The sequence below is a fragment of the Eutrigla gurnardus genome (genome assembly GCF_963514095.1).
Source record: "Eutrigla gurnardus genome assembly, chromosome: 19".
Classification (NCBI taxonomy): domain Eukaryota; kingdom Metazoa; phylum Chordata; class Actinopteri; order Perciformes; family Triglidae; genus Eutrigla; species Eutrigla gurnardus.
Genome location: NC_139930.1, coordinates 426,747 through 448,716, shown reverse-complemented (window position 1 = coordinate 448,716; position 21,970 = coordinate 426,747). Strand labels below are relative to the sequence as shown.

Genomic DNA, 21,970 nt, shown 5'->3' with positions numbered 1-21,970 from the left:
ATGCAAATATTTAGGTACTACAATGGAATAAATAGTCATACAACTATAAAATTTGACAGAGAGTATCATGACACATAGGGGGAGGCATGGAAACAAGATTCTGGGGCTTGTTGCAACTCAATTTTAAGATATCACCCTCAACATCCCAAAAAAGACAAAAAAAAGTACTGTTCGCCTGACAAATTCTCATGAACATTATTATTTTTCAGCACTTTATGGAGAATATCTATGCCCAACATGTATATACAAAACTTCCTTAATTCATAAGCTTCCATTTGAGTCCAAGATGGCCTTTCTATCTCAAAAGCCTCACTTGCTGTGGCCAACGGTCTTCTCTCTATCCCAAATCGAGAATTGTGCTGAAATAGAATTTCCAGTCAGTGTTCTACCAGATGGGGTTAAGTGCTGTTTCTTCATTTTTTCTTCTATCATTTGTACAAATCAATGCCTCAGTGTTTATGAAAAATATGCAATATTGATCAATGAAGAAACAAAATTCCTGGCAGCAAAACATTTATTCAGAATCTGACTGCACACAGTGAGAAGATCATGCAGCAGGTTGAAACTGTTGGTGTTTATGTCCCAGAGACAATGACTAAAAACTGCAAGATTCCCCATGTGTTTGCCATGGACAATCTGGACTGGAAGAAGAAGACACTAGATGGTGGGAGTTTCAATGCCACCTCTGCAATCATAATTGAAAACAAACAGATTGAGAGATTCCAAGAGGGTGCCAGTCTTCCCACTTCCACTCGTGACAGAAGAAAGACTCTCCATGATGTTGCTGACCCACCTGTTCCCATGTGTTACATCTCAGCTAAAGACAGGCAGAGGTCCAGGTCACTTGAGCACATTGAGAAGCTAGAGAGTCTGGCAACTTCCTCAGATGGTACAGCTGAAGACCTGTTGCTTATATGGCGCCTAGCAAGAATGGTTACAACTTCACAGCTGTTGAATTCTCCTCCAGATGCAGTACTGCCTGGATTTTCTGCCTTCTGTGCAGACCTCCATCCACATAGACAGGCCAGCACCATTGGTTATCTTCCTCTCATCCCAGCATCTCCAACTGATCCCGCAGTGATGAAAGAAGAGATGAAACGGCTGGTCAATACATCACATGCACTGGGAGACAAGTATACCATTATCACTGGAGACCAGGCTACATATGAACTTGCAGTTACCATCAGAGACAAGCACAGAGATGACTTTGACAGTGTAATCTTGCTGCTAGGGGGCTTTCACCAAGCTCATAACTATATGAAGGCTGTTTGCAAAATCATCAGGGATGCAGGTGCAGAAGATCTTCTTGTCGCAGCTGGTCTATGTCAGGAAGGGACTGTCAAGAAGATGTTTGGTGAGAAGGCTGACTACTATCAAACACTACATGCCCTCAGGATCCTCAGTGAGGCAATGTGGCGCTTGTACTGGGAAGCATTTGAGACATGGGCAGCAGACAGAGAAACAGAACACTGGCAATCACAGGTCGAAAATGTTGTGAAGAGGTTGTTTGAGAAAGATGCTACTGCCACTCAGAAGTTGGAGATCATCCAGATGTCACATCCACAGTTATCAGTTCTACGGGAGCAGATGTTGCTTTTTCAGAAATCACTGAGTGAACAACCAACATCCGTTTTCTGGTCAATCTTCCTGGAGATGTCCGACATTCTTCACAGGTTCATTTACTACCAACGAGAAGGCAACTGGGTAGGCCATCTCTCTGAATCAGCACAAATGCTGCCTTACCTCACTGCAGCAGGTCACTATAAATATGGGCAGCAATCTTTGCCTCTGTATTTGGCCGAGATGAAGAAACTACCTGAAACAGCTCCAGAGGTACATGAAGCACTGATGGCAGGTGCATTTGTTGGGAGGAGAGCAGATGGCAGTCACAATGGGGTCTCCCCTGACATGCTTCTGGAGCAGACATATAATGCAGATGCCAAGGAGGCAAGCGGTTTAGATGGCATTACACTCAACCCTGCTGCCCGGATGAAGTGGCTTTTCACAAAACCACTCACTGCAGCCATCTCTGCAGAGCTCAAGTCTATGTTGCACATCCATTCCTCCAGCCCACACCATGAATCTGGTTGGAGTCGTGTCACCAGGGATGCAGAGATGGTAGTCAAGGTCATGGCAGCAGTAGAGACCAACCCATTCACAACAGCCACGCCATGCCTGATCAACATATCAACTGGACAATGTGCAGATTCCACAGTCAAGGACAACCTGACAAATGTGAAAGTACTTGGTTTGAAGGCTCTGTCAGAGTCACTGTCCAGTGATCAGAAGAAGACAACTATTGTGAAGCTTAACACCTTCCACACACAAAACACGAAAGTCTCAAAGAAGTCTGAGGGTAAAACATCTTCATCTGGCAAGAGCAATGAAGTTACTGCCCTTCTGCGCATGACACAGATCATTGCTAGTGGTGGCGAACTCAACATTGTGGACTTCATCGGCAACCATGAGTGCAGTGACTTTCCCCCATCCCTCTTCCAGGAAGATGGCAGTATGAGAAATGGTACCAAGGCAAGCCTAGTAAAGATTCTGAAAGAGGAGACCAAAGTGAACAGCATCCCTAATCTGCTTCAAGATGGCAAAAAGACAGCAGTAGTAGTTGATGCTATGTGTGCCATACGACATTGGTCTTTTCAAAAAGGTGAACTATTTGGAACCATTGCTAAGCGATACAAAAGCTTGCTGCTGAATGATGTGCCTGCTTGCACTCAGATCATACACTTCTGTTGTGACAGGTACAGTGGGCCCAGCCTTAAATCAGCTGAGCAGGAGAAGAGATACGCCCGATCAAAACCAGCCAAAGTGTATGAAGTCAGTGAGCAGTTCACAGCTCCAGACCCAAATGAGTTTTTTGCAGTCTCAGCTAACAAAGCAAATCTTCTGAGCTTCCTCTGTGATAAATGGTGTCAGAATGAGCAACTGGGGCCTGTTCTTGGCCCAACTCATCTCTACCTGGGTGGTGGTTTCAAAGAAGAGACCAAGAGTGTGGTGCTGACAGAAGGGTCTGTTATGCATGTTCCTGCTCTGGAGTCTACACAGCAGGAGGCTGACACCAGGATCATACTCCACACCCTCTACAGTGTCCAGAATGAAGGAGTTGACAGAGTTGTCATACATGCAAATGACACTGACGTCATTACCATGTGTCTGTACTATGGTGCAACGCATCTAAGTGATCTAGCAGAGCTGTGGGTGAGAACAGCCCAAAATGCATACCTGCCTATCCATGAAATGGTTGTGGCACTGGGACCTTCACAGTGTTGTGCAATGCCATTTGTCCACAGTCTGAGTGGCAGAGATACAACTAGTTACCCATATTTCACTGGGAAGAAGGCATGGTTTAAGAACAGCATGATTCTGGACATACCTGCACTTAAAGAATTTGGTGAGAACTCAACCGATGCCATAACAGATGACGTCCTGAAGCAGGCACGGGACCTCACCATAGCTGTGTATACAGCCACAGCAGATCACTTTGAGGATTCAGACCTGGGCAAACTAAGAGCATACAAGTTCCTGAACAACAAATCAACACTCTTAAAGCTACTACCCCCAACAGAAGATGCATTTCTCCTGCACCTGAAAAGGGCTGCTCTAGCAACACTCATTGACAAGAGTGCACACATATCCAAGCCAGATATTCCCTTATGCACAGAATTTGGATGGTCTATGGATAATGGAAAAACAGTTCCTATCCCTTCTACAAAGCCAGCCTGGCCTGTGTCAATGAACAAGACAATCTCATGTGGATGTGTCAAAGGCTGCCAGAAGAACTGTTCCTGTGCAAAGAAGGCAGTTCCATGCTACATAGGGTGCCGTTGCCAGGGACTGACAACCAGATGCAACAGATTAAACACTGTGACATTGGAGCTCAGTGACAGCAGCAGTGAATCAGAAAACTAGGTACTAACACCAAAACGTGTTGTACCTGCTGTAATTTGGACATATATATGTCATGTTTTTTTTTTTTTAAATCCTATTATTATTAAATCCTATTAAATCCCAATCCTATGTTCTAGTTCTGGCCATGAGGATGGTTATTCTATGTTCAATTTATGAACATTTAAATGAAAATAAATGTTTTGCTGCCAGGAATTTTGTTTCTTCATTGATCAATATTGCATATTTTTCATAAACACTGAGGCATTGATTTGTACAAATGACAGAAGAAAAAATGAAGAAACATCACTTAACCCCATCTGGTAGAACACTGACTGGAAATTCTATTTCAGCACAATTCTCGATTTGGGATAGAGAGAAGACCGTTGGCCACAGCAAGTGAGGCTTTTGAGATAGAAAGGCCATCTTGGACTCAAATGGAAGCTTATGAATTAAGGAAGTTTTGTATATACATGTTGGGCATAGATATTCTCCATAAAGTGCTGAAAAATAATAATGTTCATGAGAATTTGTCAGGCGAACAGTACTTTTTTTTGTCTTTTTTGGGATGTTGAGGGTGATATCTTAAAATTGAGTTGCAACAAGCCCCAGAATCTTGTTTCCATGCCTCCCCCTATGTGTCATGATACTCTCTGTCAAATTTTATAGTTGTATGACTATTTATTCCATTGTAGTACCTAAATATTTGCATTTACATAATTTCGCCAGGAAAATTACCCAAATAGAGGGGTTTTGGCCCCCTGTAGCTTTCCAGCAGCTAGTTGACCGGGTTGTCCACCCAGGTTTTATTCCTTGAAGGTCCTAGATATCATTTCTGGTGTCAAACCAGACGCTCCGTGTCTGTTTTTTTGCTTGGCCCCCTGGGTATTAAGGGTGAGACTCTAATCAAACATGTCAAGTTTTGAGCAGATTGGACATTGTATTCTGAAGTTACAACAACTTCCTGTACACTGGCCAAAACGCAAGCCCTGGCCACGCCCTTTGACTTATATAAGACCTTTCGATGATTTTTCATCATTGAAGTCTTGAGTACATGATGACCAAGTTTGACGTTAATCTGATAAAGCTGCTAGGAAGAGTTCGCTGAAGTATAATATTTAACACTTTCTATCACCAGTAGGTGGCGCTCTGAATATGAGTCAATATTGCAGTGCTCATGTGTTCAGGGTGGTACTCTTGACAAACATGTACATTGAAGTTATAACAGTTTAGATTTTTGTGGTCGAAGCATGAAATTTGTCCAAGTTCAGGACGCTGTCCTGGCCACACCCTTAGACTTTTGTAAGACCTTTCGATGATTTTGCATCGTTGAGGCCTCTAGAACAGTCTCAGCGAGTTTGGCATGAATCGGATAAACGTTGTAGGAGGAGTTCGTTAAAATACAAAGCTTACAATTGGCTAAAATGGCCCAAAATGGCTGATTTACTGTAGCGCCCCTGAGTGGTCAATATTAATAAAACTTTCAGGATATGTTCCAGGGAGATATGTCAACATATCCTGCAAGTTTCGTGACGATTGGGTTAAATAATGTGGAGTTATGTGTATTGATTTCTAGAGCCCCGCCCCTCTGACGTTCATTGGCTAATAACTTCTGGACGCAACGACATTTTACAAAGCTTTTAATGGCACTTGACCAGATTGGTCTAATGATGACGCACAGCAAATTTGGTGAGAATCCGGTTTAGGAGAAGTGAGCAAAAACGTGTTTTTCACAAAATTCAAAATGGCGGAAAATTTCAGTAGGCGGACTTTGGTGCCATAATGTAATTTTTTGTAGAGGACACGGATCTGCATATCTGTGCAAAATTTCAAGTTAATTGGAGTTACGGTGTGAGCTGGCCATCCTTCTTTGCGTTAGGTGGCGCTAGCGAGCCACTTTTTTGTTTCCAACTATGAAACCTTTAAAATATCTAAATTTTCACCGTTTTCTATTAGCATGCCAATTTTTTTCAACTTCTGAATATGTTTAGGCCCCCAAAATGGCACCCGAAGTGGCGAAAAAATAAGAATAGAAAACATTCGCATTTCAAGAGAGCTTCGCAGCCCGACGTTGTCGGCGCTCGGGCCCTAATAATAATCCGTAAGGTTTCAATAGGGCTTCGCAGCCCGACGTTGTCGGCGCTCGGGCCCTAATTAAAACTGCGAGCAGTGATAACGGGCCCTCGCATGGCACGTAACTCGGTTAGTGCTACGACCGCCTGACGTGTCGGACCGCCTGGCCTGGCCACCACCACGGGGCGGGTCGTCCCCGGCCACCGCCACGTTGCCAGTCGTCCCCGGTCGTCCCCGGCCACCGCCACGGCGCGGGTCGTCCCCGGCCACCGCCACGGCTGGCGCCTGTCGTCCCCAGCCACCGCCACGCTGCGGGTCGTCCCCGGCCACCGCCACGCCGCGGGTCGTCCCCGGCCACCGCCACGCCGCGGGTCATCCCCGGCCACCCCCACGGGGCGGGTCATCCCCGGCCACCGCCACGTTGCCGGTCGTCCCTTGCCTGAATCCTCTCTTGCCTGAATCGAAGTGTTGATCATTGTATCAGACGATTGAAGTCGTTGTGCCCGACTGGGGTGCAAAGTTCCACGACACTGGGACCTTATACGGGTGTAAAAACATGACATTTTATGTCGCCAATAGGTGGCGCTCTGATTGTGAGTCAATATTGCAGTGCAGACGTGTTCAGGGTGGGACTCTCATCAAACGTGAGAAGTTTGAACCAGATCGGACAATGGACACTGAAGTAATAACAGTTTAGAGTATTGTCGCGAAGCATGAATTTCGTCCATGTTCAGGACGCCGTCCCGGCCACGCCCTTTGACTTATGTAAGACCTTTTGATGATTTTTAATCGTCGAGGCCTCTAGAACAGGCTCACAAAGTTTAGTAGGAATCGGATCAACGGTGTAGGAGGAGTTTGTTAAAATACAAAGCTTACAATTGAAAAATGGCTGATTTACTGTAGCGCCCCCCAAGTGGTCAATTTTAATAAAACTTTCAGGATATGTTCCAGGCAGATATGTCAACATATTCTGCAAGTTTCCTGATGATTGGGTTAAATATTGTGGAGTTATGTCCTTATATGTGTGTAAAAACATGACATTTCATGTTGCCAATAGGTGGCGCTCTGATTGTGAGTCAATATTGCAGTGCAGACGTGTTGAGGGTGGGACTCTCATCAAACGTGAGAAGTTTGAACCAGATCGGACGATGGACACTGAAGTTATAACAGTTTAGAGTATTGTGGCGAAGCATGAAATTCGTCCATGTTCAGGGCGCCGTAATTGCGCTCCTGTAGGACTTATGTAAGACCTTTCGATGATTTTTAATCGTCGAGGTCTCTAGAACAGGCTCACAAAGTTTGGTAGGAGTCGGATCAACGGTGTAGGAGGAGTTCGTTAAAATACAAACCTTTCAATTGAAAAATGGCTGATTTACTGTAGCGCCCCCGAGTGGTCAATTTTAATAAAACTTTCAGGAAATGTTCCAAGGACATTTGTCAACATGTCCTGCAAGTTTCATGATGATTGAATGAAATGTTATGTAGTTATGTGCATTAATTTCTAGAGCTCCGCCCCTCTGATGTTCACTGGCTAATAACTTCTGAACGCAACAATGTTTTACAAAGCCTTTGATAGCACTTTCCCAGGTTGGTCTAATGATGACACACAGCAATTTTGGTGAGAATCAGATCTACGGTTTAGGAAAAATGAGCAAAAACGTGTTTTTCACAAAATTCAAAATGGCGGAAAATTTCGGTAGGCGGACTTTGGTGCCATAATGTAATTTTTTGTAGAGCACACTTGCCTGCATATGTGTGCAAAATTTCAAGTCAATTGGAGTTACGGTGTGAGCTGGCCATCCTACTTTGCGTTATGTGGCGCTAGCGAGCCACTTTTTTGTGGCCACCTCTGAAACCTTTAAAATCATTGAATTTTCGCCGTTTTCTATTAGCACACCAAATTTGGTAAGCTAATTATTTTGCTAAGGCCCCCAAAAATGCAGTTATGTGGGACAAATAATAATAAAAAACAATACAGTTTCAATAGGGCTTCGCAGCCCGACGTTGTTGGCGCTCGGGCCCTAATAATCAATGCAGTTTCAATAGGGCTTCGCTGCCCGACGTTGTCGGCGCTCGGGCCCTAATAAGAAAAAACATTCGCATTTCAGTAGGGCTTCGCAGCCCGACGTTGTCGGCGCTCGGGCCCTAAAAATCCGTTCAGTTTCAATAGGGCTTCGCTGCCCGACGTTGTCGGCGCTCGGGCCCTAAAAATCCATTTAGTTTCAATAGGGCTTCGCTGCCCGACGTTGTCGGCGCTCGGCCCCTAAAAATTTGACAAGCCCAGAACATGAAAAACGTAAAAGCTATTTGTTATTTTATAAAAGATATTTCATTTTAGTCAGTGTACTGTATTTACATTATTTGTTTTGGTGGTGTAGAGTGTAGAAGTTGTACAAGGAGTGTCAATGAAGACTCTGGTTGAGGATCCTCCTGGCAGTGGTTGCGACACACCTGCCCACATGGCATCGCTAGTCTTCACATCGCCTGTCCCGGCCACATTCTGCTAGAACACATTCACCACCACAACTTCCGGTGACCCCTTCACAATAAAACTACACATCCTGTGTGATGAATACCTGATAAGTCTACTGAGGGCTGCCACAACAAAAAGATAGGTTACATACCTCCCCCCCTCCAAAAAGAAACGTCCTCGTTTTACACATGAACAGCATCAATTAACAAAACCAAAGTCACATCAACATCAAACTTCCTAAAATACGCAAGCAATACATTGAATACATGTTGGTAAAGGAGCAGAAAGATGTAATTTACCTTCAGATCGGACCACTTTTTCGTAAGTTCCGCCACCGCTCTGTCCCACTGACGCCATTGACAGCAGCAGCAATGTGTTGCCACTCGCACTGCTTCTTTTTATTTGTGATCCCACTGCTGTGGCCACTAAATAAAATAATTTTCCGGGCCTCCACCTCTCCAACAAGTGTCTATATCACCGCTTCTGAAAATGTACGTTTCTTCGCTTTTTTTCCTGACCTGTCGCCGTGATTCACCACACGGAAACGATTGCATGCCGGCTCCTTAATATGGTAAAAAGTGGGCGTGTACAGGGCGGGATTCAGGTACGCACACTTGTAGGTGATCTGTGATTTATTAAGGGAACATTGCGTACAGCTTGCGTGCGCACAGTTTTATAAATCAGATTTTTTTTTTTGGGCAAACTTGGCTTTTGGGCAAACTTGGCTTTTGGGCATACATACACTTTTAGTAAGGATCCTACGCACAGTTTTATAAATGAGACCCCAGATCCCCCACAGCATAGGGCCTGTGAAGAGCTGTTCCATCATGATACAGTTTCTGTTTCTCCCGGGCACAGGTGCTGAACTGTATGGCAGCACCGAAGGCAGTCTCCAGTTTCTCCAACAAAGAGGTCACTTAGTCCCCCTGAGACGGAAAGACCCCCCAGCGCCCCTGCTGTGACGCCAGCTCCATCCTGTGAGAGTGAAGACAAGAAAGACAAGTCATCTGGCTCACTGTTCATGTCCCTATACTGCCCCCAGTGGAGGCATCGCCGGCCTGGAGACCTCCAGCCGGCAGGTGCGGCCCAGTGGGGTGTGAGGGGTGAGCACGTGACTCCTGTTGTGAGTCTATGGTGTTCACATGAGCAGCCATTTCCTGTTGACGGCTATCTGTGGCCTCAGACTCTTAGTCAGGGGGTCTCCGCGAAAGAGCGTCAGCATTAGCATGCTGATGTGTTTCATGACCCAGTTGAAAGGATCCAGTTCCAATATCCATCTTGCTCTCCTTCCTGTAGGATCTTTGTCAATGGACATGCCACGCAGGCCCAACATGTCCCAAGAACACCACATGGTCTCTAGCGAGGTGGCACTTTTTAGGGTTAAGTCTGAGGCCAGCTGCCTGAATCCTGGAGAAAACCTCACGGAGGCTGCAAAGATGGTCCTCAAACGTGGGGCTGTATATCAGGACATCGTCGATACACCATACACACCTGCCAGGAAAGTCCCCTCAGCACCAGCTCCATCATGCGCTGAAACGTGGCAGGTGAGTTGGTGAGGCCCATCGGCATCGATCGCCACTGGTAGAGACCCCTGCCGGTGGTAAAGGCTGTCTTCTCGCGGTCTTCTTCTGCGACCTCCACTTGCCAATAGCTGTTCGAGAAGTCTAAGGTGCTAAACCAGAGGGAGCCGGCCAGTGCATCCAAAGTGCTCCACTCTGGGGAGAGGATGAAAGTCTTTCACGGTTATACTGTTCAAGCGGCGATATTCAATGCAAAATCTCCACTCACCGCTCTTCTTCTTAACAAGAAAAACAGGCGAGGCCCAGGGGCTGAAGCTTCCCTCTATCACCCCATCCTCTAATAGGGCCTTCACCTGCCTATCAATTTCCTCCTCATTGTCTGGAGAGGCACGATAGCCCCACTTATAGGTCTTATAGGAGGATGGTTGCCTGTTTTGATGCTATACTTGATGAGGGTGCATTTACCAGCCACTCCTTTTTGCCATGTTGAATATCTCCTGGTGTTCCGCCAGCAGAGCAGCTATTTTTTCTTTTTCTCACTCTTCCAGTGACACCAAGGGCAGTTCAGTGGATGAAATAGCAGAGACTGTCTCGACCGGAGCATGCATGAGTGGCACAATCTCTGATCCGTCCACAGAGAAAAACTCCCCCAGATGTGTCCCCTCTCTCAAAAATATGTCCTGATGTGTGGGATTTAACACACGGGCCAGTGTAACCGCTTTCTTCACAGAGGTTACTGCATGAGCCACCACACACTCACATTTGTTCTGAATGTTGGGCTTTAAATAGCCCACAAAGTCAGGAAACTGGTCCACGGGCCTGGTCGGTGACACAGACCGGCACCAGCATTTCACTGAGGGGAGGTAGTGTCGTGGCAGTGGTTATAGAAACATTACAACACAGTGGAATCAAGTCTTTTCCACACAGGAGCGGGACGATCATGTTCCATAGCTGCAGTGCGCCATGAGCATAATCCAGAAGGGCACGGTTCGAAACCAGAAAGTCCAGGCCCAGTAGTGCTGTCTATGTGGACCCCCGCAGCATGTGTTCCACATGCTGCCAAGAATTATTTCCCAGATGTAAGGTGGCTGTTATGGTCCCCAAGGTATCCAGCATCTGTCCATTCACAGCCCCTCCAGCAACAAAGCCTTTAGGGGGCGCTTGTGCAGTGTTGGAACTGATTCGCAGAAGTCTGTTTCTTCCTCCAGGGGCCCATAGGGAATGTAGCTGATGTCTGGGCCGCGACACCAGCTACATCTCTTTTCCCGACTGATTGGAGGTAGGGTTGGGCGGTATGACGGTATTATACCGTGTGACGGTATAAAAGTGTCTACCGGTAGAGATTTTGCAATACCGTTTATACCGGAGAAAGCGCAGATGTCTGCGGCGTCGCTCTGAGTCACTGTAATTACACCGCCTCGACACACGGGGCACTGCAGGCATTGCAGCAGACTGCTTGCGTGGTTGCATGAGCACGACGAAGAAGAAACAGCTTTACCTGAGTAATAACAATCATGGCGGAGGCGGAGAGTGAACGTCACGAGGAAACGGAGGCAACGCGACCCACCCATGACGAAGAGGAGGAACTCGTTCCGAAAAAGGGCGCTACGTCTGTTGTGTGGAACTTTTTCGGATTTAGAAAATCCGACAACGAACAAAAAGCGATACTCTGCAAAGAGTGTCGCGTGACTGTTGCTGCTGCAGGTGGAAACACCGGTAACCTCTTCCACCACTTAAAGCTAAAACACGCGAAGCAGTATTATGAGTCTTTCGCCAAAGGCACCACGTATGACAATAAATCACATCGATGGAGGGAGATAACGGAGGCCATCACAACGCATACTTTTTCTCATTTGTTATTTTTATTTCTTATTAAGATGGAGCTCTGTGTTTACATTTGCACACACACTATAGCTTAAGTTAAAGCTGGAGTTCAAATGTTTACCAGACATTTGCACATTCTTGGTGGCTTCTTATTTATTATATTATTATATTTTCTTTAAAATAATGTTATGCTGCTGTGAGAAAATAAAAATAAAAAAGGAAAATGATCAAATGTGACAGTATGGTTATTTTTAAGCCATTAATTGAATTTACAGGGGGAAAAAACCATACCGTGATATATACCGTTACCGTGATATGAAATTATTCATACCGTGATATAAGATTTTGCTCATACCGCCCAACCCTAATTGGAGGTGTCCTCCCTTCTGGGTGAGAGGAACCGTACTCCTCGGCGTCTCTGTGTGTCATCATTAAAGGGGCCCCTAGAAGGTCGAGGACCACGCCAGGTTGGAGAGGGCGCTCTATCATCATAGGCAGCCCGGGGAGGCGGTCTGTCCCCGGGGCCCCCCTCTGCTCTCTGCTCAGGCCAGCGACGGTCCGGTGACCGCCCTCTCGGTTCCACCCGAGGGCGACGTGACTGGCAGCCCTGTTCCCCACACACACACACTGACACCCTGGGGAAGAGGTTCTCCCCTCATGGGGGAATGAGCCATTGACTCTCAGGCCCTTGTTTTTTTCCATCATACATCTCATATCCAGCCTCATTTCACTCATGTCCTCAGTAAGTCTCTCTATAGCTTTGTAAGCCCCTCCTCCATCCGATATGGAGTGCACCATGGCGGTTGCACTCCCCCCAGGGGAAGCGTGGCGTGCTTGGATATTGACATAGTCCAGTTTCAGCGTGCTAACATCCATGCTAACTCGTGCTGGCTCTGCCTCATCATCGAGGCTTGGTCTGCTCGCCGGGGATGCACTCCCCTTGGCCTGGGTGTGAACGAGCAGGCAATTGACTTTAAAATACTACTGCTGGTTTACAAAACACTGAATGGTTTAGGACCAAAATACATTTCTGATCTTCTGCTGAGCTATGAACCATCCAGATCTCTCACATGGTCTGCTCTGTGTCCCCAGAGTCAGAACCAAACATGGAGAGGCAGCCTTCAGTTTTTTATGCACCACATATCTGGAACCAACTTCCAGAAAGATGCAGGTCTGCTGCAAATCTCAGCTCTTTTAAATCGGGACTGACGACTTTTCTGTGTGCCGCTGCTTTTCAATAACAATACAATTTATGAACTGCCTGTCATTCCTTTGATATTCTTGTTTTTATTTATTTATTTATTTTATTTTAGTTCCTTTCTTATTATTTCCTTTTATTTCCTTTCTTTTTTTATAATGATGTTTCTTTCCAATACAATGATTTTATTGTTTTATGTAAAGCAATTTGAATTGCCTTGTTGTTAAAAGGGGCTATACAAATAAAATTGCCTTGTCTTACCTTTAAAGAAAAAAACAGTGACACCAGTCTTTGAAACATAAATACAGAATACAGAGTTGTTGTGTCTTATGTGTTTAATCAGATACCTTTATCAGGAGCTACCTAGCAGTTATCTATGGGCTGAATTAGCCAACAAAAAACACCTCCACATCAGGCGGCAACCTCTGGTTCTGAAGTGAAGACAAGGCTGAAGTGCCTTAAATTTGCATTCACTCTACTGGCCATCAGGGGGAGACTCCTCTGGTTGCAAAAAGAAGTCAGATTGCATGCAAGTCGATGAGAAATTGACCCTACTTCTCACTTTGTTTATTAGTAAACATTGTAAACATGAGTTTATGGTCTCACTCTCTAGTTTCAAGTCTTCTTCATTACAGCATGATGTTCATTTAGTACATTATGGTCCATTTAGAATCAAATAGGCCATAAAGCAGGGGATGTTTTAGCGTGGCTACCGTGGGAATGACAGGTTGCTACCACAGCGTCATTACTTCTGCTTTAAGGAAATGCATAGTTAATAATGGATCCCTGAAAGCCTTTTGGCTTTGGGTGAATGTGAAGGCAGCAGAGAAATCAAGAGGAGACAACACCCTAGAGCAGGGGTGCCCAACCCCGGTCCTGGAGAGCCCCTGTCCTGCATGTTTTAGGTTTCTCCCTACTCTAACACACCTGATTCGAACGATTTTCAAACCTGTGACAAGCTTCAGTTGCTTGATAACGAGCACATCATTAGAATCAGGTGTGTAAGAGCAGGGAGAAACCTAAAACATGCAGGACAGGGGCTCTCCAGGACCGGAGTTGGGCACCCCTGCCCTAGAGGATCCAGCTGTTTCCTGTCCTGCAGTCCCTTTCTCTGTAGATGCCCCAGGGTTGTAAGTGTATTTCAGAATGACAAGGTTTAAAGACAATAAATAACTATTTCTTGGGGTGGTGGCAGAGGGATCCTTGATCATTGAGGCTTGCAGACTCATCACTGAACACCAACAACAGTATGGATGTGCAGCAAGGGATGGATGCACAGTTTTAGTATTTTGTCACAATTTAACTAACCAGATCCTGTTTTTTTTTCTTCTTTTATTCTAAAGACATATTTCCATGACCCTCCCAGCCAGCTTCAGAGGGAAAAACACAACCAGACCAGACTATGAGCACCAGAACTCCAACCTGTATGCTATCTCAGGTCAGCAGTTTGTCTTCTCATCATCCTCTATTCCATTGAAGTGTGCCGATCAAATGCATTCTACACACCGTGTTGTTGTTACTGTGTGTAAAAATGTACTTTTAAATACTTCCATTTACCCCCTTGAGTTTAAATCAAACTGGGGACGGCAACACTGTGAACAAAGTATATGAAAAGCCAACCCACCATAACACTACACGGCTACACTCACAGACGATTCTGCCATAATCTGCCATAATAAATAGTTAAACTAAAAGTAATTTGGTTAATTAAAGTGTGAAAATGGTTTACTCAGAGATTAAGACAAATTAATCATAAATGAGTACATTATTGTAAATGTTTGTAACAGTAAGGTAAACTGTAAAATAGAGACTGCCTTTATTCTTGTTTGTGGAATTTGATTCACTGCATGTATGTCAGTGTCACCTGTTGTGATTGGCCGCGGGTAAGGAAGAGCCTGGGAGGGGCGGGGCTTAAGGAGGAGGGGCGGGAAGACGTGAGAGGGAAGAGAGAGGAGAGATAGGATAGTGTCATGGACCAGTAAACGGAGATCACAATCTTTTGGAAGTATTCTGGTTAATTGGTAAAAGGACGTTCGTGTTAATGGACATTTTTATGGTCCGTCTGTCGGGGCGCGCTGAATGTGATCGTATGTGGATGACTTTTGCTCGTGTTCTGGAAAGTGAGAGAGTCGGCTACTACGGAGTCCCTTAAAACAAAACAAATCTGCGGAGTCAAGAACTGTTTTTAAATCGTGATTTCACAAACTGGAGGAAAGTAAAAATGCAAATTAATCAATTAAATAAAAAGTCACGATACGACGGGGTGGAAAAAAGGCGCTGGGCTATAGAAAGCACAGCGTCTGTATATCTGACTATTGAAAATCAGACCTGGTATATCGTAATACCGCCCATGGCTAGTTCAGTGTGCACAAAAACTAGCACTTTGCTCTGGTCGTTAAATTTGTGAACAAATGTTGAGTTTTTTCAGTTAATACTTTGATGCTACTGTAAAAGACACATTTATGGAGCTTTGATTCGAAATTTTTCTTTCAGCAATGGACGGAGTGCCTTTCATGATCTCTGAGAAGTTTGCCTGTGCCTCATCTGATGTGAGTTGCCCAAATTGAGTCTTAAACCCTTTGGCTACAGGTTGACCTGATGGTGGGTCACAGATTTGATCAACCTGTAGCTGATGTGTCATGTGCTTTAAAATCTCTGTTTAATATAACCAGTATAAAATAAACCTTCAACTGTAAGCCTGTCCTCTTGTTTCACTGGCAGATGTGGTGTGAAGCTACAACAGGTTTGCGGAACCTAGAGCAGTTATAGGTTGAAAGTTAATAACTGTATAGGAAACACTAGAGTTATCGAAGTAGAACTTGTTTACATCTAACTAACTGTTACTGCTCTCCACCTTCAGCTGCAGCAGGTGGATCTGATGGGCATTACTATCAAGTCATTGGCTGAGATTGAGAAAGAGGTGAGTGGACATAATGTAATCAAGTTGGATTCACTGTAAGACGTGACAGAAATGGATCACATTGTCTGATTTTCAAATAATTCATTTGCTTTTTATTGCATGACATAAGTATTTGATCACCTACCAACCAGTAAGAATTCCGGCTCTCACAGACCACAGACCTTTCAGAAGCCCTCCTGTTCTCCACTCTATTTTTCTTTTCAAAATGCATTTTATGGAAGTAATTTATTACCTCATTCTGGGAAAGATGAATCGGTGCGGGCAGAGTTGTGTTTTAGATTTTTGTTTAGTTTGAGATCCATGGCATTGCCAGACCTAATGACAGAGTAATGTTTGTCTGTCTCTCTCTCGCTCTCTCTCTCAGTATGATTACAGTTTCCGCACAGAGCACAGTGCAGCAGCTCGCCTTCCTCCCAGTCCAACAAGGACCTCCCTGAGCTCTGAGGCCTGAGGATCCCCTCCTATCAACAGTCTCCCACTAGCAGGAGAGACCTGTACACAACTACTGAGGATCTGCCCACAGCAAGACACAAACAAAACGGATGAATTTCATAGCTTCGGGAGATGTTGCTGTCTCTATGTACTAGTTGTGATGTTGAATTTTAAAGGAAAGCCAAACCGAGAGAAAGACGGAACCTTGAGGGACTCTGGGGCTGGCTGAAACCACTACTTACACAATTGATGAGCTGGCTTTTAAGATGGGAATGGAATTGCCCATTGCTGGACACAACAGACTTTTCTTGCTCAAGGAAATTGAAAAGAATCTCACTCATATGATTTAAAAATACATTTTCTTTTCTCCAAAACAACCGTGAGATGTTGTTGCCTGCGACACAAATAACCACGTCCAACCTGACCGACAAACACAATTAAAGGACACTTTATTGTGTTGGAGGCCACTTGTTCAGCCTTTGCTCTCTGGAATGGAATGAGAGAGTGGTCATCATGTTGGGATCATTGACCTGAATCACAAATCAAACCAGTTCATATGTTGGAAATACAAAAGGAAATGTCATGGTAATACGTTTTAGATTTCAAGCTTGTACTGTTTCTCTTGATGGGGAATTCTCACTGTTCTCTAGATATTACTGTTAATATAGTGGTGTGACTACGAGTACACTTTGTTTGGGAATTTCAATGTGCTTCCTGTTTGCCACAGATTTATCTTAACCACTCTTCTACTGTCTACAGGAGCCAGCAGCTTCGCTTACATATAGAACCACGGCTACTGTTGTTAGGAAACAGGTTACACATACACCACTCTTCTTAGTAATATAACGTCTGCCTTTCTTTAAAGCTGGGTATCATATGATCACAGATAAGCACAGTGCATTGCTTGGCTGTCTTGCCCAAAGCCAACCCAGCCGTCTACATGGACTATGTAAATCTATGACCGAGCCACTGTTGGTCACAGGCTTAATCACTTCAGCTGACAATGTATGGAACCAGGGTTCTATGAATTCTCTTACACCAGCTTCAGTTTACTGTCCATGTGGAGTATCTACTACAATCCCTGATATTAAAAGCAGAATTCTTCAGATTTGTAACAAAGTTGAACTTTTAATTTCTTAGTGAAGAGAAAAGTACAGCTCCTGCTAAAATAATCTGGAGTTCATGGGAAACAGTCTATGAAAACCAAAGTGTTAAATTAGGAATATTTTTGTTTGTTGGTTTGGGTTATTTTTCTTGCCTACTTTCTTTACTTTAAGATACTTTAATACCCAGCCAATGTTTCTTTAGATCATCATATTTCACTATGAGTTACTTTTCGAAGCACAAAGCGTAAATGTGCTAAATGTGATATTCAGAGTGTGTGTTGATGTCATAGCTTCTCCCTGCTTTGTCATAGCCGGGACGTTCATGTTAGCTAGCTAGCTTGCCACTGTTACAGCGATAACGCCCTCCAGACCCAGGCCATGTTTTCTTTTTCCTTTTGCAATCTTTTCCACATTCCATGTAGCACATCAACTGTATAATACAAATAGGAATTGGTTTGAAAGATGTGAAGGGAAAATTCTCATAATTAAAACTAAACTAGAGACGCATCATGATGGATCGAGAATCGTTTAATAATCAAATCTTGAGGTGACTGACCGTTACCACCACTATTAAGACTGTTTTCTCTGTCAGCGCTGTTGCCATTGTTTGCACTGTTAGCTTCTGGGCTCCGACTCAGCCGTCAACAGAGAGCCATGTGGAGGCAACAGATATGCTCTGAATTTCACATTAAGCACCTTACACCAACACATGTTGCCGTAAAAGTGATAAAGTTTTTCATCATGCACAAACAAAGGTCAAGTTGTCGAGCAGAGGTGCTCCTTAAAAAATGGTTTGAGTCCATTGGCTACATTGTGCCTCCGCTGCATATTCAGTAACAATACTAGGTCTTTAATTGCGCTCGTTTTCCCGCCTTCTGCTTAAACAAACGTCTTAAAACTTGAATCTGTTTAAGAAGTTGGATAACTTTATTTTGCAGTTTAGTTTTTTAACCATTTGAAATGTTAACTCGGAAGAACTAGAGTTTCGTCATGCAAATTTGAAGGGATTGTATCGGTATAATTGTGGCCCAGTGTTTTCCCATCATTAGTTACTGGATTGTAATCTTTGGTTGAGCTTGATCCATTGGAACCTTACAGCACTGGGTTTTTGACAGCAATACCAACAGCTGTTTTTTGTTTTTTTTTGTTTTTTTAGTATACACAAACATCATAATTTTACAGAGTGAAACTCAACTCGCCAGTGCTCTCTGGTGGACAATATGTGTAATAGAAACAGTGTTTCTAAATGGCCTCAGCATATTTTGCTATACTGACGTTTTTTGTAACTTACAGGCAGCAAATGATATAGCCAGAAATTCTCTCTTGTTTTTAAAATACATTGGATCGTATTTTATTTCACGAAGACGCATATCATACTCACTGCTGCTTTTCTTGTAGCATTTTAATCGCCATTAGGTTACTGTTAATCAAGTTAAACACTTCCTGCAGATGTTTCAAATTAAAAGACTACCAGTTGCTCAGGCTTAATCGTTTCCATTCCTGAAAGGCCTTCATGTAAAATATTTTTTTTAATCTGATTTTCCACTCATTGTTACCGTTACTCTTAAATTCACTCCAAATAGACATCTCTGTGTATTCAGTACAACTTTTTCTTTATGTTTATGCAATCTTGTGTTTCAAAGCCCCACGGAGGTCTGTGACCCTGTTTTATTTTGCTTATTTCACTCCATTTGTGTCACTGCAATATTAGCAAGTCATAAATGCATGGATTAACTCCTTTTATTTTATATTTTTGTGTGTCTAATTTATTAGTCTTTTCAGTATTGTGACAATGTTTTCCTAAAGGCTCCGTTGTTTTTAGAAATTTAACGTATACAATTGCACTGCCACCATGTTTGATGGACTCATGTCCATGTGAAGCTGTGTGTGTATCTGCCTGCTCTGGGTTCAGCTACACTTATCATTTCTCAGCTGTGGTGTTTACTTCCAGACAAACATTTAATAGCTAACTAATATTGTGTCTGCATTAACAAATAACAATCCTGCTTTGTTATGTCTAGTAATGTGCATGCTTGGTGACACAAGATGTCAGGTTTTAATAGGACAATTATTTTTGTAGGTTATTGATCAAAAAGTGACAGATTTTGTCTCATAAATAGATTTTATTCACTAAAGAATGAACAAAACCGTATCAGTTGAATTTGTATTATAAGAAAGTTTTATTAAACTATGAACTGGAGTTCTTGACTTAATGTGGGATTTAATTTCAGTAAAGATGGTGATGTCACTCAACTTTAAGCCGGATCAATACTGTATTTCTGAGGTGGATACCAATGAAGTTAAAGAATTACTGTACTGTCTTTATTTATTTGTTTATTTAACAGGGACAGTGCACAGCTTCTTAGCTGTAGCAGTTGGCTATAAATACATACATACATACATCTATAGTCCCTGGGCTGGAAACAGAGAATACCATCTCTTTTGAGAAAATTAAAACTGTTGTATAAAACACAATTACAAGACAGTACATATTCACTGTACAACAGCAACAACATTATCAACAACAACAACAAGACATTTGTTCCTATGCCAGTCCTTCGTTGTCATGGCTCTGTGCTAAGGTCGTTGTCCTGTTGGAATGTGAACCTTCGGCCCAGTCTGAGGTCCTGAGTACTTTAGACCAGGTTTTCATGAAGGATATCTCATTGCATGCTCTGCCATAAAGCCCAGATCACTGGAGTGTTTCAGTGATGATTGCCCTTCTAGAAATTTCTCCGATCTCCACACAGGATCTCTGGAGCTCAGCTGGAGGGACCATCAGGTTCTTGGTCACCTCTCTTTCCACATCCCTTCTCCCCCGACTGCTCAGATTGGCCACACGGCCGGCTCGAGGAAGTCCTGGTTGTTCCAAACTTCTTCCATGTAAGACTTCTGGAGGCCACTGTGCTTTTGGGGGCCTTCATTGCAGCAGAAATGTTTTTGTAGCCTCGACACAATCCTGTCTCGGAGCTCTGCTGGCAGTTCCTTCCACCCCATGACTTGGTTTTTACTCTGATATTCCATTTTTGATACTCCACAAGCTTGACGTCACCACCTTCATGCAAAGACATCACTTTTTCTCTTAGGATATTTCATGACCTTATAGGCAGGTAATAATCTTTTTATTTTTTATTTAACCAGGAAAAATGTCTCATTGAGTTTCAAAACCTCTTTTACAAGAAAGTCCTGGCCAAGAAAGGCAGCAACACAATTCCACAATTATAGACAAAGGTTCGAAACAACAGAGAACATATAAATAAAGTCATTATCAGATCATCACCAAAAAAAGCATGTACAGACAGAAGAGTCTGTATCAGCATCGATGAGAAGGGATTTAAAACTGTGAAACCTTCCGTTTCAGTTTATTCTGCAGCTGGTTTCATGCGGAGGGTGCAGCATAACTAAATGCCATTTTCCCCAGTTCAGTACGGACTATAGGTATATTTAATAATGTAGCATCCCTCAAATAATGGCTACAAGAGTTTAGTTGGGGTTCCCCGTTCTTTATTTATCTTAGAACACAGGCTACTGTGGGCCGTAGCCAACGCCAAAAATAACAAAGTTAGCGCTCCTCAAACTCTCCTTCCATCCCCTCGCCTCTCTCCCTAACACACTCACCCTGATCTCTCCACCAACCTTGCTCTCTCTCCTCTCCACCAATCACACCACCCACATTCTCCACACGTTACCTATCACAGCAACTGACAAGCGTCACAGCCGAACTTGAACAGGTTCACTGACATCAAGGAAACTTAGCCATTGCATAACATCAACAATACAGCTTGGAATAACATCATAAAACAGTTCCATAACCTGTAGTCCGGACAGAAGAGTCTGTTTCAGCATCAAGAGAAGGGATTTAAAACTGTGAAACCTTCAGTTTCAGTTTATTCTGCAGCTGGTTTCATGCGGAGGGTGCAGCATAACTAAATGCCATTTTCCCCAGTTCAGTACGGACTATAGGTATATTTAATAAGATAAAATCCTCAGAGCGGAGCTGATGAGTTCCTGTGCCTTTTTGAATTACATACATCTGCAGGTATGAAGGAAGAACACCAAGGATAGTCTTATAAATATGCCAATGATGGAGTCTGCGGGTGGACAGGGCAAACCAGCCAACTCGAGCATACAAGAAGCAATGGTGCGTGAGGGTTTTAAAATTGGTGATAAATCTCAGTGCTCCGTGGTAGACCGTGTCCAGAGACTGTAGGCATTTCGAAGATGCATTCATATATAAAATATCACCATAGTCCAAAACAGACATAAACGTTGCAGCAACAAGTCTTGTCTCTAAAGTAAAAACCTAATTTTATCTTTAGTTTTTCACAAGTTGCTGGATATGAGGTTTAAAAAAAAGTAATCATCAATTATAATAATCTGAGTACATTTAATCTCCCAAGAGGATGAACCTCTCCTCTGCTGGAGTGCCACCCTAAGGACACACCCCACGACTTGAGAGGCTTGAAATACCCAACTTGTTTTGTGGTGTCATGGAAATTGCAGCCTTTGAGGGCCTCAAGTAAATGT

At 43.6% G+C, this 21,970-nt stretch overlaps 1 protein-coding gene across 1 annotated transcript in view; it reads left to right on the top strand.

Moving 5' to 3' along the window:
• The window catches only part of mvb12ba (multivesicular body subunit 12Ba), a 41,873-nt gene extending 22,230 nt beyond the window's left edge, over nucleotides 1–19,643 (top strand). Inside the window, exons 7-10 of the mRNA XM_084034449.1 lie at nucleotides 14,329–14,423; nucleotides 15,479–15,534; nucleotides 15,846–15,905; nucleotides 16,270–19,643. Of these exons, the coding sequence (XP_083890575.1) occupies nucleotides 14,329–14,423; nucleotides 15,479–15,534; nucleotides 15,846–15,905; nucleotides 16,270–16,356 (298 nt within the window). The 3' untranslated portion in view covers nucleotides 16,357–19,643. The remainder of the gene's footprint in view (nucleotides 1–14,328; nucleotides 14,424–15,478; nucleotides 15,535–15,845; nucleotides 15,906–16,269) is intronic.
• Nucleotides 19,644–21,970: the final 2,327 nt, after the last annotated feature.